Source organism: Aulostomus chinensis, chromosome 6, assembly GCF_037954235.1.
Source record: "Aulostomus chinensis isolate RoL2024-O1b breed Wild chromosome 6, RoL_Achi_v1.0, whole genome shotgun sequence".
NCBI classification, from domain to species: domain Eukaryota; kingdom Metazoa; phylum Chordata; class Actinopteri; order Syngnathiformes; family Aulostomidae; genus Aulostomus; species Aulostomus chinensis.
The window spans coordinates 13,171,157-13,184,149 of record NC_141325.1 but is presented as its reverse complement, the minus strand read 5'-3'; the positions used below and the strand labels follow the sequence as shown (position 1 = coordinate 13,184,149).

Sequence of the window (12,993 nt, the reverse complement as noted above, 5' to 3'; positions counted from 1 at the left end):
AGAAATGTGGTACATTATTTGTAAAACCTCAAAGTACAACTAATTAAGAAAACACTCCAAAAAGGTCTCATAAATCTGATATTTTCCAGACATTTTACCCACATTTCCTCCGGTGTAGTTTCAAAGCAATCAAACCCTAAATTGGTGTTTAGTCCTAAAGTGTATTCTGCATGTGCAATATTGAGAAAGAAATCTCATATTCTGAGAAGTATTTCCCAGAAACAAACAGTATTTTTAACCACATTAAAAACTGTCTGTGGCCGTTCAGTGCTCATTACATTGACCAGCAGCAATGGCCTCATTAACTCATAGTACTATCATGTTCCTAATGATAGCCTCATCTTACATCAGCTGAGCCACGCTTTCAATGATACTAGTAGTGCAATAACATGCCTTTCCTGCTAAATTCCTCCTGGAGATATTCAACAGATGTCCTCTTTAAAAAGCAGAAAAACAATTGTTTATTTGCGTTTCCAAGCTGCCACCACCACATAGTAGGATGGAAGAAGTCCAGCTTTGTAGCAGAGAATAAATCAGACCAACAAATGGCCGTGCTTCCTGTAGGCAGCGAGTCCAATAAATCTGAGAGGCAACAGGGAGTATAGCAGACATAGACGAGGACACCAGATGATTTGTGTTCCATCCACACTAAGTAGAAGGGAATAGACTCAAATCAAACCTCTAAATGATATACAGAGCCCACTCCACACTAACCATTAAAAATCCATCATATCTCACCAAATTTCTCTAAACTTAAATGTAGTAAAAGTAACTCCAGTCTAAAACTAGCAGAAAATGGCACATTAGTAAAGCTGCAGTCTGACTTTCTGTTGAGAAAACACCTCTAGATCCTCTTGGTTCCATGAGAGAACATAATATAGTGTATTATATGAACCTGAATCCAGATACATAATACCTACACAAAGTCATGTTAGACCTTCTGCTATGTATCGTAGCATTTTTTTTAAATCCAGCATCAAATCTGGAGAGGTTCAGGTCTTGGATGTGGGTCAAACCACTGTTTGAAAGCAGATACTGTTTCATATAAACCAACTTCAGGAACTTGACAGACGGGCCTAATAATTCAGATTCTGGGCCAGGTCCGCAGCCACAGCTGGCTTCCACAGGCCTGATCATTCTGACACCTCTGACCCATAAAGCGCTGCCGCAGTGAACATTACTGTCAGCCACTGCAATCTGTGTTTAACATTAGTTAACTGGGGGAATAAAAGGGAAGCAGGGAGTTCGTATTTCTAACACTTTAGAGCTGCACAAAATCAATCTGGCTGTTTGAGAGGCTGTCTTTATCGCTAAGACAGAGAACGCTGTCTGCAGGTTGTCATTTAAAAGAAACCTTTAAGGAATGCGGAGCAGTGTGTGGGGCTATTTATGTAAGATTTTGCTCACAGAAGGTATATTTGGAGTGATGTGATATTCACAGTGTGTCCCTGAGTGAGAGCCAACCCTATACAGTAGCAGTGCCTGGAGCAGGAGCAGAGGGAAAAAGAGAGAGTTGGAGCTCTTTCAGAAACTAAGACAAAGACTGTAGTCAGTGCCAGGTCTCCAGACCAGGGCAGTTAAACACAGCAAGTGACCCTTCAACCCGTGCACACCCCTGGGAGAGGGAGATCGAGGGAAGGCAGGATAGAAAGGGGGAGGCAGGGCTGTTACAAGGGCCCTTTCTCAAGGTTTACTCTCTTTGGAGGCTGCCGGGGAACTTAAATAGCAAAAAAAAAAAAAAAAAAAGGGTTAAACAGAATCATTGGATCAACTGGGTAAAAACAAAGTGAGTATAAAACATTATTTGTCCATGCTTTATGATGTCATTTTTGTAAGCACCTCCCTAAACTACTGTCACTTTGGAGAGAGCTGGGAGAAATTAGAAGCCGAGTAAAATAATAAACTGAATCTTAAAAAAGGAGAAAAATAATCAGAACAGAGGGTGTTATTATCCTATAAACACAGAGAGATAATTTAACTCCATTGCTCTTGAAGGGCTGTTAAAATCATTAAAACAATTGTCCGACAAAATCCACAAACCCACTTGGAGATACGACACCTGCAGTCAAACATCCCAGTCCAAGCATCACATTGTGTGTTCCCGTTGTGTTTACATTTCAGTGTGTCACCAAGCCTGAGAGATCCAGGAGGAGGTAAAGTGTTGGAGAACACTGATTAGCTCTCAGGGTGAAGAAATAAACTTGTGGCTCTGAACACCTGAAAACACACGAGCTAAGTGCAGGTGCATTATATTCACTTCCTATTCTTTCATTTAAAAAAAAATAGGCAAATCGGAATGATTGACCCCTTGAATTTGAAAGTGATCTACATCATTCAGAATATCTTCAAAAACAAATAATTTGGATGATAAGAATATGACCAAGGTTACAATTTAAACAAGCAAATGAAAAAGTAAACAGAACTTTGATAGTAGTGAAATAACACAAATGTGCCCCGGACACAATTATTGGCACCTGTCTAATATTTGGTTGTAGAACATCTCGTAACAATGCTGGCTGGCAGGAAGAATCAAGAGGCGTCATGTAATTGTGGCCCATTTTTTCCTTTTCAACTATCTTTTATGCTGCTTTTGGTTGATGTCCCACAGAATGACTCATGACCTTCACTCAAACCTGGCTTTCTTAAAATAAATGATACATTCACATACAACCATGATGGAACCTCCACTGTGCTTTACTGTAGGTAGAGTTTTCTTTCCCTTACAACTTAATTTTGTCACCTATTATTATCCCTGAGTGACTGTGGACTTTTTGTGCTTCTTGCTATGGTGGTGGCCTCAGCTGCCTTCGCCCATGAAGCCCTGCTGTACTTGGTTAGGTATTTAAGGGATATGAATCCACCATTCCAGATTGTATAGCTCAGCCTGAGTCACTTCAGATCTTGTGAGGTGTTTTTTTCCACAAACTCTAACAAACTTTGTAGACTCTCATCCTTGATTTTGAAGCATTTTAACAGTTTAATGACTTTGAGGCCTTTTGTTAACATTTTGGACTTTTAAAACAGAGAATTCTAGATCATCAGGGATTGTCCTGCAGCTTAATTGTTATGTTGTTGGTTTTTTTTGCCATATCTTTGAAAATAAGCAGTACAGTGGTGCAGTGGTTAGCACTGTCACCTCACAGCAAGAAGGTTCCGGGTTTGAGTCCCAGTCCAAAGACATCAAGAGGGGACGAGGCTGATTGATACTCTAAATTGACTGTAGGTGTGACTGTGAGTGTGAATGGTTGTCTGTCTCTGTGTGTTGGCCCTGTGATGGACTGGTGACCTGTCCAGGGTGAACCCTGCCTATCGCCCGAAAGCCGCTGGGATAGGCTCCACCCCCATGACCCTTAACAGGAATAAGCAGAAGAAAGTGGATGGATGGACATTCGTATATATTTGAACACTGACAGTGACTGTGGAAGCACAGGTGTTTTTTTTTTAATTTTCTGTCAATCAAATATATGTCAACAATTGTATCAATGTACTTTTTAATGTCAATAACTTAATTTCTTAATGGTTATTAAAAATCTTTGGTTATTTTACACAATACTCCAGTTATAGAAAACTGCTTCACGCTCTACTTACAATTCATGGGTGCCAATAAATTTGACTAGCGCTATATATGGCTTGTTTGAAAGGTTTGGAGCTCTTATAGCCTCATTTGCCTTAGCAACACAGACAGGCTGTGTGTATAAAATTTGCTGATGTCAATCATAATTTTAGAAGCAATAACAGGGATAATCTAGCAGAGGTTTCTGGTGAAAGATGAGGAAAAGACTACTGGAGTGAAGCCATGACACAGACATGGCAGTAACTTGATCTCCCTCTGTGTCTTGTCTCTCTTCCCGGCAAACACACATATACACACTCTCTTTTTTACACAAAGCAATGAACTCTTTAAGCACTCGGGTGTCATTTTGCACTATTTTAAGAGGTCAGATTAGTTCTCTCATAACTAATGGTGAATCAGTAGAGCCAAATTAAAGCTCCAGGATTAACTTCAGTTTATCATGTAACAACAATAACCTGTGTCAAATGCTGAACTCAGCCTACCAACAGTCAATCACAGCTCAATAGAAACTGATTAGAATTACTGACATCAGGACCATGAGCACAGATACAAGCTTGACACCAACTTTTCTGCAGACACATGAGGCAAGGTACATAACAGTACAGTCTGAAAATGCTGAAAGTCCTAAACCACTCTATCAGCCTGGAGAGGACATCTGACATTCCCTAACACACTGTCAGATATCAGGTTACATCACTGGCAAACATGTCATGATCTCACTATGACCGACTCAGGGAAGCAGTGAATGTTGAATAGGAATTTAATTGTTCCACACGAACAGTCTGCCAAAAGTGCAGTTTACGGTGAAGTCTGCCATATTCCATCTGTCACATGATGTAGCTACGGATGAATAAGTGTTCTTGAGAAAGGAAATGGTAAAAATCACCAGCATTACTTCTGATATGATTCAAAATGTATCTTACACCTGTCAAATGCTGGAGAAATCAAATTGCCAGTAACTGTATTTGTATCTCAGGGAAATTTGTGAAATGACCTTACTTGTATTCTTAAGACTCTAGCTGCCAGTGGCTGTATTTCCACATCTACTCTGTGTTACCTTTTTTGCCCATCTTCTTGCGCATCCTCATCCTCGGAAAAGAAGGCCACGAGTAGTTAAAAGGAGAGTCAGAGTCAGAATCCATAATGTGCTGTCTTCAGGAAAATCTTAGTCCAAAACAACTCAAAAGATGTACAGATGATAGACCTCAGTTTATATCCATTTTCCCATGGCTGAACAGACTGTGGACAAGCTGTAGCGTTCTCTCCTTTTTTCCAAGCCACGCTGGAGACACTGACACTTTAGGAGGGAGCCAGCATGTTCCCCCTGTCTCCCCCCCAGCCACCCCTCCCCCTAAGGTCCTCCCCCTTCCCCCTTCACAACTCTGAACCAACTGTCCAACAGAGCCAGGACCAATCCCTGTCTTCACTCTCTCTCTCTTTTCTGCTGTCCTTTCTTGGGTTTTCTCTATCAGTTTTTCCTCTCTTTCCGTCAGCTTAAATCTTTGCCAAATCGGGGTCTCTTTGTCTTTCTCAGTCACTCATCTAAACCCACACACATAGCATGGAGAGACTGTGTTTATGTGTGTGTGTGTGTGTGTGTGTGTGTGTGTGTGTGAGAGAGAGAGAGAGAGAGAGAGAGAGAGAGAGAGAGAGAGAGAGAGAGAGAGATCAACACATGCTGACAGAGACAGGGGGAGGAGGGTATTGACGGCCGGAAAGAGTGACTGAAGGAGGGAGAGAAGCAGAGAAAGTCAAACATAGGAGTGACTTCAGAACCTACATAGAAGACAAACATGAGAGCAGACAGCTTAGTGGAGGGGAGTCTCAGACATGGGAGAAATCATTAACCCTGTGAGTTCATGATTGTCTCAGAGATATGGCAGGCTGCAGAGCTACACACTCCACATGCTGCAAGGTACAACCCATTCACCCAAACTATGCCTGCCACCACATCTGAAGAGAGTCCTTCGCAATCACTCCATTCTCTCTGCCTCTTTCTCTATATTTTAGCATGTCAAAGCCATGCATGAGTGGGGAAGAGGGGTTGGAAGGGGGGGGGGGCAGACTGCCAGGTCAGCAGCTTCACCATGGAGACAGCACAGAGAGCTTCTGCTGTTTTCTTCCTCTATGTCATTTTACCCCTTTTTCCTACATTTGCCAACTTGCTGAGGGAGTACAGTGCTCCACTTGTACCAACAGGAAGTTTGACTAGATGTGGCAGAAGAAAGATAATGGGAGAGTGAAGGTGATTCATGAAGACAGATTCAACAATAACATTCTGAAACCATGTCAACCTTCAGTTTAAAATGGATGAATGTGATAGAAAAGGAACAAAAAAGGGGATGAGAAGGGTTTTGTAGGTAGAATGCAACGAAAGAACGTTACACTATGTGTGAGAGTGAGTGTGTGTATGTTTTTGGAGGGGGTGTGTGTGGTGGGCACTGTACTGGTGCACATTAATGCTGCCTTTGTGGGGTCTGTGTGTGGTATAATCCTTTTTTCCGCTCACCAATTAGATCCCACAGCCGGGGTCGGAGGCTCTCGTTAGCATTTCTGGTTTAACTCTCATCATCTGTTGTCACTATGCCAAACTATCCATATCATAAATCCCTTCCTCTTACTCCCTGTTTCCCTGCTTACACACACACACAAACACACACACACTCACACTATTCTCACACTACTTCTCTCCCCTCTCCCTGGGGATCTCAACAAGCTGCTGGAAAGCAGCATTCAGAAAAGCCTTGGCAACCCCCATTCAGCCAGGAACAGCCCTTTTTTCCATACCCTATACCCCTTGCCCCCTTCAGAGCAGTCTTCTACTGCATTCTCCCTCTTAAACACACACAAGTGGACGCGCACACACATATGCACATCATGTACACACAATCATCAACCTCCTTCCTTCCTTCAGCTGCAGAGAGCAGAGCCCTTCAGGATGAAGTGTCATTGGCTGTTTGTTCACTAAACTCACATTAAAATGCTGACCTACAGAGATGGGACTTGGGGGGCATGGGTGAACGAGTCTGTTTGTGTGTATATGTAGGTATTTGAGGGGGGGGGAGTGTGTGTTTTGGGTGGGGTATTTGAATTTTGGGGGCATTAAGAGGGCAAAGGTGGGGGAATATGGGGTACAAGGATGGAATAGGAGATAAAGTACAAAAATTATATTGCATTACATCGGAAGGCATGTATAACCTGCTTTGGCTGTTCGGTATTTAATTATGGTCATGCCAACAATGCAGATTTAAATTTGTGAAGCCAAGAAGCCCACATCAAGAAGACATGGAGAACATCACAGCTACATTCAAAATTCCTCATCCCTTTGCTCCTGTTGCTGAAGCTCTGACTGCAGAGGTCCAGTCTGTCTGTGGGATGATGCATTACCTCAAGTCAAGTGGCCATACTGCACGTGATATAAAACAGACAGGAAATAAAATAAATTACAGGAAAAAACCACGACCGTCTTTGGAATGTGTAATAAGGAATTTGAATGTCCTCAAGGGTCAAATAGGCAATGTAATCCAAGAACAATTACATGATTACAACCTGAGTCATGTTCAGTCTGAGCTATTTTTATTCAAACATGACATTGAGGGTAAACTTGACAAAAACAGGATTCAAGTGACCACTGTTATTCATCACCACAAAAGGCGTTTGAAGGGATCAATTAAGGTTACAGCAAGTGGACATCAAAGATTATGCAGCGAATGTGAAAATCCTGAACCAGCAAACACACACACACACACACACACACACACACACACACACACACAGACGGCACAGCTCAAAATGGCTAAACCATATAGCACGGAAAACAACACCAGACAGGAAGTTAAGATTGCAGATGTCTAACGCCAAGTGTTATAAAGCCTGAAGCCTCAGCTTGTAACCGCAACATTCTTAAACTGAGGCATTAGTCTGCACTGCAGCAATTATTAACCCGCAGGATGTTCCTTCCCACTTTCAAATCTGTCCCTTCCCATACAGAAGCAGATCAGAATGAAGACACCTTTTGCCACCTAGGTAGGACTCATTGATGCGAGAGTTAGCAACAGGAGCATTATCTGTGTGTTGTCTTAAAAAAATTCATTCTGAATGTCATTAAAGTGGTCAACCAAGTTACAAGCCTCCAAGCCCCCCCAAAAGAGAGGGTCAAGACAGGCCATGGGGCTGAAATGCGATCCTTCAGTTCACAGTGAAGGTATACGCTCAGTTCCAAGCTCTCCTCAAAGAAATGTTTCCTGCTGTTGGACTCACTTTGAAATGCTACTTACAATATAACCGCAAATAAAACAACAACGATGTGTGAATCTACACAATACATGATCTTAAACTAAGACACAAAAAGCTTTAAAATGCAGTAAAACTCAAATAAAGATGCTTTTGTGAATTTTGACTTCTAACAAGACAAGCTTGCTTGTTATTGTGTTACTTAAAAGCCTTTAAAAATATTTTTAAAAAGCCCTCTTACCCAAGTCCAACGGCAGTGGGTCGTCCTCTAGGTCCTCTGGATTCAAGCAAAACATGAGCGGCTCCTCGTAGTCCTGTGCAGAGAAAAACCTGTCACCACATAACATGCACATTTCTACAATGAGGCTTTTCCATCAGGTTACCAGCATACCAAGAAAACAAAAACAAAAAAAACCCCACCAGCGTTTGGTAAGTGCTTGGGAGTGTGACAGACAAAGATCAATTAGGTAACCATCTGTATAGCATACAACTCTACAGAAACATGAACACACACACACTTGACTGCTCACAAAGTCAGCTATTCAGCAAACTGTGCCAGGTGGCGCCTCCAACACCTTAACAAAGAGAGTAAAACAATGTCGAGCATTGACAGGCAGCGAGGGAGTGAGAGTCTTGAGTCCGACAGATGTTCAGGGAGGTTGAAGTTTGAAGCTGACTGGTCCAAACCACACGATGACTTTCACTATTGTATAGAATTAAAGGTATGTGATATCCCCCTCCCCTTTTTTTTTGTTAATCTCAGTCAATAATAAATGGATTCACCCTTTGTGAAGCAGTACAGTTGTTCTGTACCAGAACAACATGGACATGTATAAGAGAAACTTCCCTGTTGTGAGAGTAAAAAAAATGATTTTATTAACAACAACATATGATTCTCATTCGATAATCTTATTGGAACAAAAATTTGTTGATATAAAAGAAAATGAAATTCATGGGTATGTAAAATAACATGAGTAAATCTATCATCCTTCCAAGAAATACTCACATTTTCTTCTGCAGTTGAATTTTCTCCATTCATGTCAGGATACAATCCTTAAAGAAAATAATTATTAATAATAATAATTATTATTAATAATAATAATAACAATAATAATTAATAATATTGCTAGTGCTATTTCCTCCTTGTATTTATTCAGTGATTTGTATATTTCTGCATGTTTGATAATCTCACAAAAGTCTGTCATTTATTATTATTTAAATGCACAAATCATTTGTTTGATAATGGTTAAATTCCTTTACTGGGACTGTTTTGGTTCCCTTGTGATTTTTTGGTCATGCACTTGAAGTGCCCTACTATTCCAGATGAGGGCAGTATATATCTATCACTAGTGTAACTGAGCTGAAACCAGTGCATCTGGCCACAGAAACCACCTGCGTAAAATGGCACCATAAGGAGTATAGTAAAGGTTGAGAGAATAGTTAAGGCTGCAGGATATGATACCGTTCTCAGCAGGGTCATCCACTAGTTCTTCCTTGTCTAAAATGGTCTCCACCTGTTCTCTTCTTAGTGCTTTAATCTGGGGGAGAATAGGTAAACATCAAAGAAGGTCATTGTTACTTAACTTGTAAATTCAACTTTATTTTGGTAGTATTTTTATTTACATCAGTTTAGGAAAAGAACTGTCTCTGTTTTTGTATGCCCTCCCCCAAAGTCCATATAAATTCCAGGGGCAATCATAACTGAGAATGTGTTCATATTCATTCAGCTCACATCTGAACTGTACTGAAACAAATCTTTACCAGTGTTAGAGAAGAGAATAGGCACTGACCTCTCTAAGGAAGTCCTCATCTCTAAGTCTATCTCTGAGGAGCAGGATGTCAGCATGCCGGCTCTCCTCTGAGCTCCACTTAAGGTTCTGTCGGATTGTTAACGTCAGGTTGCCTGTATCATGACAGAATCGCAGTAAGCGGGATCTGTCTGCCCACACCTGAGACAGACCAGCAGGGGGTGTGGCCAAAGGATTGGGTGGGCTGTAGAAAGGTGAAACAATATGTGTTTTATTCATTCACAAAGATTATAAAAAAATGTAACACATGCTATTTAAGACCACTCTAATAATTGTATACAAGAAAAACATGGCAGGTTTTTCTAACTTAATTATTTTCTTGGTTTAAAAATTACCCTGCAATAACAAGCACTGCTACTCATCTATTTTTTCAGGCCAAGTAAACAGGCTTGTAAAGCTGTGTTAAAAGATTTATGGATCCAGATTTAGACAGATTGAAGCACAAAAAAAATTCCTGCCTTTGACAGCCAACAGTTACAGATGTTTAGCATTTTTTGTGTTCATCAAGCGTTCTTCAAACTATATACTTACAGTTTTGGAGAAATTCAAAGAATGCAAATTATCTGAGAAAATAACAATCGTTAAAAAAAAAAAGGTCGCTTGTCTATTCAAAGGAAAGATTTCTCTTTCCTTCGAGTGTGGGAAAGCTATGTACAGTAGGCTCAATATTGCAGCAAAACAGTGCCTTATTTGTCAGTGTCTCTCACTGAGGTGCCCTGTTGGAGTTTATAATCTTACTGGGTGAGTAGCTCCAGGAGTTCTGTGTTCCCTGCTGCGTTTGCCAGCTGCAGTGGCGTGACTCCCTCCTCATTTGGAAGACTGACAGCCAACAGACCCCCGGGCTGGCACAGCAGTAGCTCCGCCAGGCGACATAGACCCCACCGCACTGCCAGGTGGAGGGGTGACTCTCTAGGGCTGTGCTCTGGAGATAGCAAGAAGAACATAAATGACATTAAAAAATGTAGCTGGACAGATAGAAGCATGTCCTCTCATCCTGGGATCTCAGAAAGATGCTAAATGAAAGAGAAATTAGATGAATTATAAGAAAAATGTCCAAGCTAAAAAAACTATAATGTTGAAAATCTCCACTTGACAACCACATTCTGATGATAATTAACCTAAATGTCACAGATTGGTTTCTTTTTGCACTGCACTGGATTCCTCTGCCCCACTGACCCATTTTAAGGCAATAAAAGCTCTTCAACAAAGCAGTGATGGCTTTTTATATTGTTTCCTTTTACACAATGTGGCCCACTAAGGGCTGTATCCAGGTAACTGACCTGCATCAAATCACCAGTGGGGGACGTACCAGCTTGAATTCTAAAATATGCTTCATAAAGTCAAATGAAAAGTACAAGTTAAAAAATAATACTAGTACTATTTTATTTTTAAACCTTTTCAGCCTTCTCAAGGGAAAATTGTTGGATAATGACATATAAAGCCAGGAAATAGTAACTACAATATGTAACAATGCTGTACAGCACAAGCCCTGCCGTCAATACCAACAATGTGTACATGTATATCTTACATCTCTCATATTACATTTTCGAAATAATTATGGTAACTTTATTTTTGGCAGTCCAATTAATTTTAATAAATGTTTTATTTTTCATTTCTCTCTATTTTTCATTTCAGGACGATAAAAAAAAATGTCTTTATTTGTAGTTTCATTTTTTTTTCAACTTCTGCCAAATCAAAAATAAGATAAAAAAGTGATTGATTTTAATTACCTAATCTGCAAAGAAGTGAAATCGTGCTGTTAACATTTCTTGAAATCTTAAATCTTAGATGTTATCTATAAATTGATTGTGTCTTTTAGTGAGTGCAATTCATACAATGGGATCTCACAGTCACGAGAGCAACTGGAAAGTCAACGCAGAGTGTGAGAATTTTCATTGAGGTCCGACAGTCGGCGTTGTCATACAGGCTTTTCTCTGCAAGACATTGATGATGACTTGAACTGACTCACTGAGAATCATTTAACATACTTTTGGTTTTATAGGATGCCATAAACTATCCTACACTTTGAATAAAGGCAATATATGAATACAGTCCATTTACCAAATTAAAATCATGTACGTTAAAACCTTATAGTATGCAGTCAGATAGGGGAACAAAAAAAATACATGTATTAAGTCAATTTGAAGGGTATCTCCTGTGTTGAAAACATGAAAATACAGTTATCTTAGTTGTTCGTGAGGTTACAGATCTTCTTACTTTTACCAGTTTGTCAAAATCTGCCCATACCAGATAAAAGGTAATTATTCCCAAACCACAAGGCAGTGTAATCACATTATGACAGAAAAACATAAGTGTTTTCTGTAAATTTAAATTAGCAAAAGACATTATAACTATATGGTGATGGCAAATGGGAAGTTGGGAATTGACATTTCAGTTGTAAAGAGCATCAGCCATAGAGGGATGTCATAACCAGTATCATCGAATTAACTGCAGGCATTTAGAGGGAGACCTTGCATTGAAACAGACTGCCCTAACTACATTAACCCTAAATCTAGTTTGTAATTTATGTAGGTGGCCCAACACAAGCTCTGAACTCAGACAAATAGATGATGGCATCTAGTGCACAAGGTGGTCAGCCCACAAGCCACACACACACACACACACACACACGCACACACACACACACACACACAGACACACACACACACACAGACACACAGAGACACACACACAGAGACACACACACACACAGGGATTTATTGAGCTCTGCCGCAGGGCTTCTTCCAGATGGAACAGCTCTATTAACCACATTACATGCTGCTTAATTGGCTTTGATGAATTAAACAGAGGCAGACACGTGACCGTGTTCACTTCCGATTTCAGCGTGAGCATGGAACATGGGAATGATGATGGGAAAAATTTTCATAAATGGAAATGAAATGACCACTCAGACATATAAATAATCCTTCTTTTAATGTCTCTCTGTAGGACTTCAAACTATTTTTTCCCTTTTAAATGTTTTATTATTTGACAATAATTGATTGAAAAAGAATTTAACAAGTTTTTGGTCAGCTGTGTAGGAATGTCCATTCAGCAACAGAAGATAATCCAGCTCTCACCGTTTGTACTGTGGGTTCCCAGCACATTCCACCTTTGAGGGATATCCAGGTTGGCCATGGCAAGGGCCACGCGACGATCCATAGCCCAGCGGGAGCTCCCCTGGCCCAGGTTGAAGAGGCTGCTCAACTCCTTGTGATCCGTGGAGCTCAGACAATGTCCATGGATTACCAGGTGCTCTGCCAGGTCCTGAGAAAGTGTTCATGAGAAACATTGGTGTGCAGCGCAAAAAAAAAAAAAAACATACAAATTCACAGTACTCAAGTTAGGTGGGAAGACTTTGCTTGTTTTTAATTCAAA

General features: G+C 40.5%; 1 protein-coding gene across 6 annotated transcripts in view; it reads right to left on the bottom strand.

The window, feature by feature from the left end:
* The window catches only part of LOC147260165 (rho guanine nucleotide exchange factor 28-like), a 41,270-nt gene that overhangs the window by 21,012 nt on the left and 7,265 nt on the right, over nucleotides 1-12,993 (bottom strand). For 5 of the 6 annotated variants that reach the window (XM_086206609.1, XM_086206604.1, XM_086206605.1 and 2 more), the window contains exons 5-10: nucleotides 12,696-12,882; nucleotides 10,354-10,537; nucleotides 9,598-9,799; nucleotides 9,270-9,345; nucleotides 8,814-8,860; nucleotides 8,049-8,121 (exon numbers count right to left, since the gene is read on the bottom strand). In XM_086206609.1, coding sequence (XP_086062735.1) covers nucleotides 8,049-8,121; nucleotides 8,814-8,860; nucleotides 9,270-9,345; nucleotides 9,598-9,799; nucleotides 10,354-10,537; nucleotides 12,696-12,882 — 769 coding nt within the window. Of the gene's footprint in view, nucleotides 1-4,631; nucleotides 4,815-8,048; nucleotides 8,122-8,813; nucleotides 8,861-9,269; nucleotides 9,346-9,597; nucleotides 9,800-10,353; nucleotides 10,538-12,695; nucleotides 12,883-12,993 lie in introns of those variants that run through there. The other variant, XM_086206608.1, reaches the window with a different exon arrangement.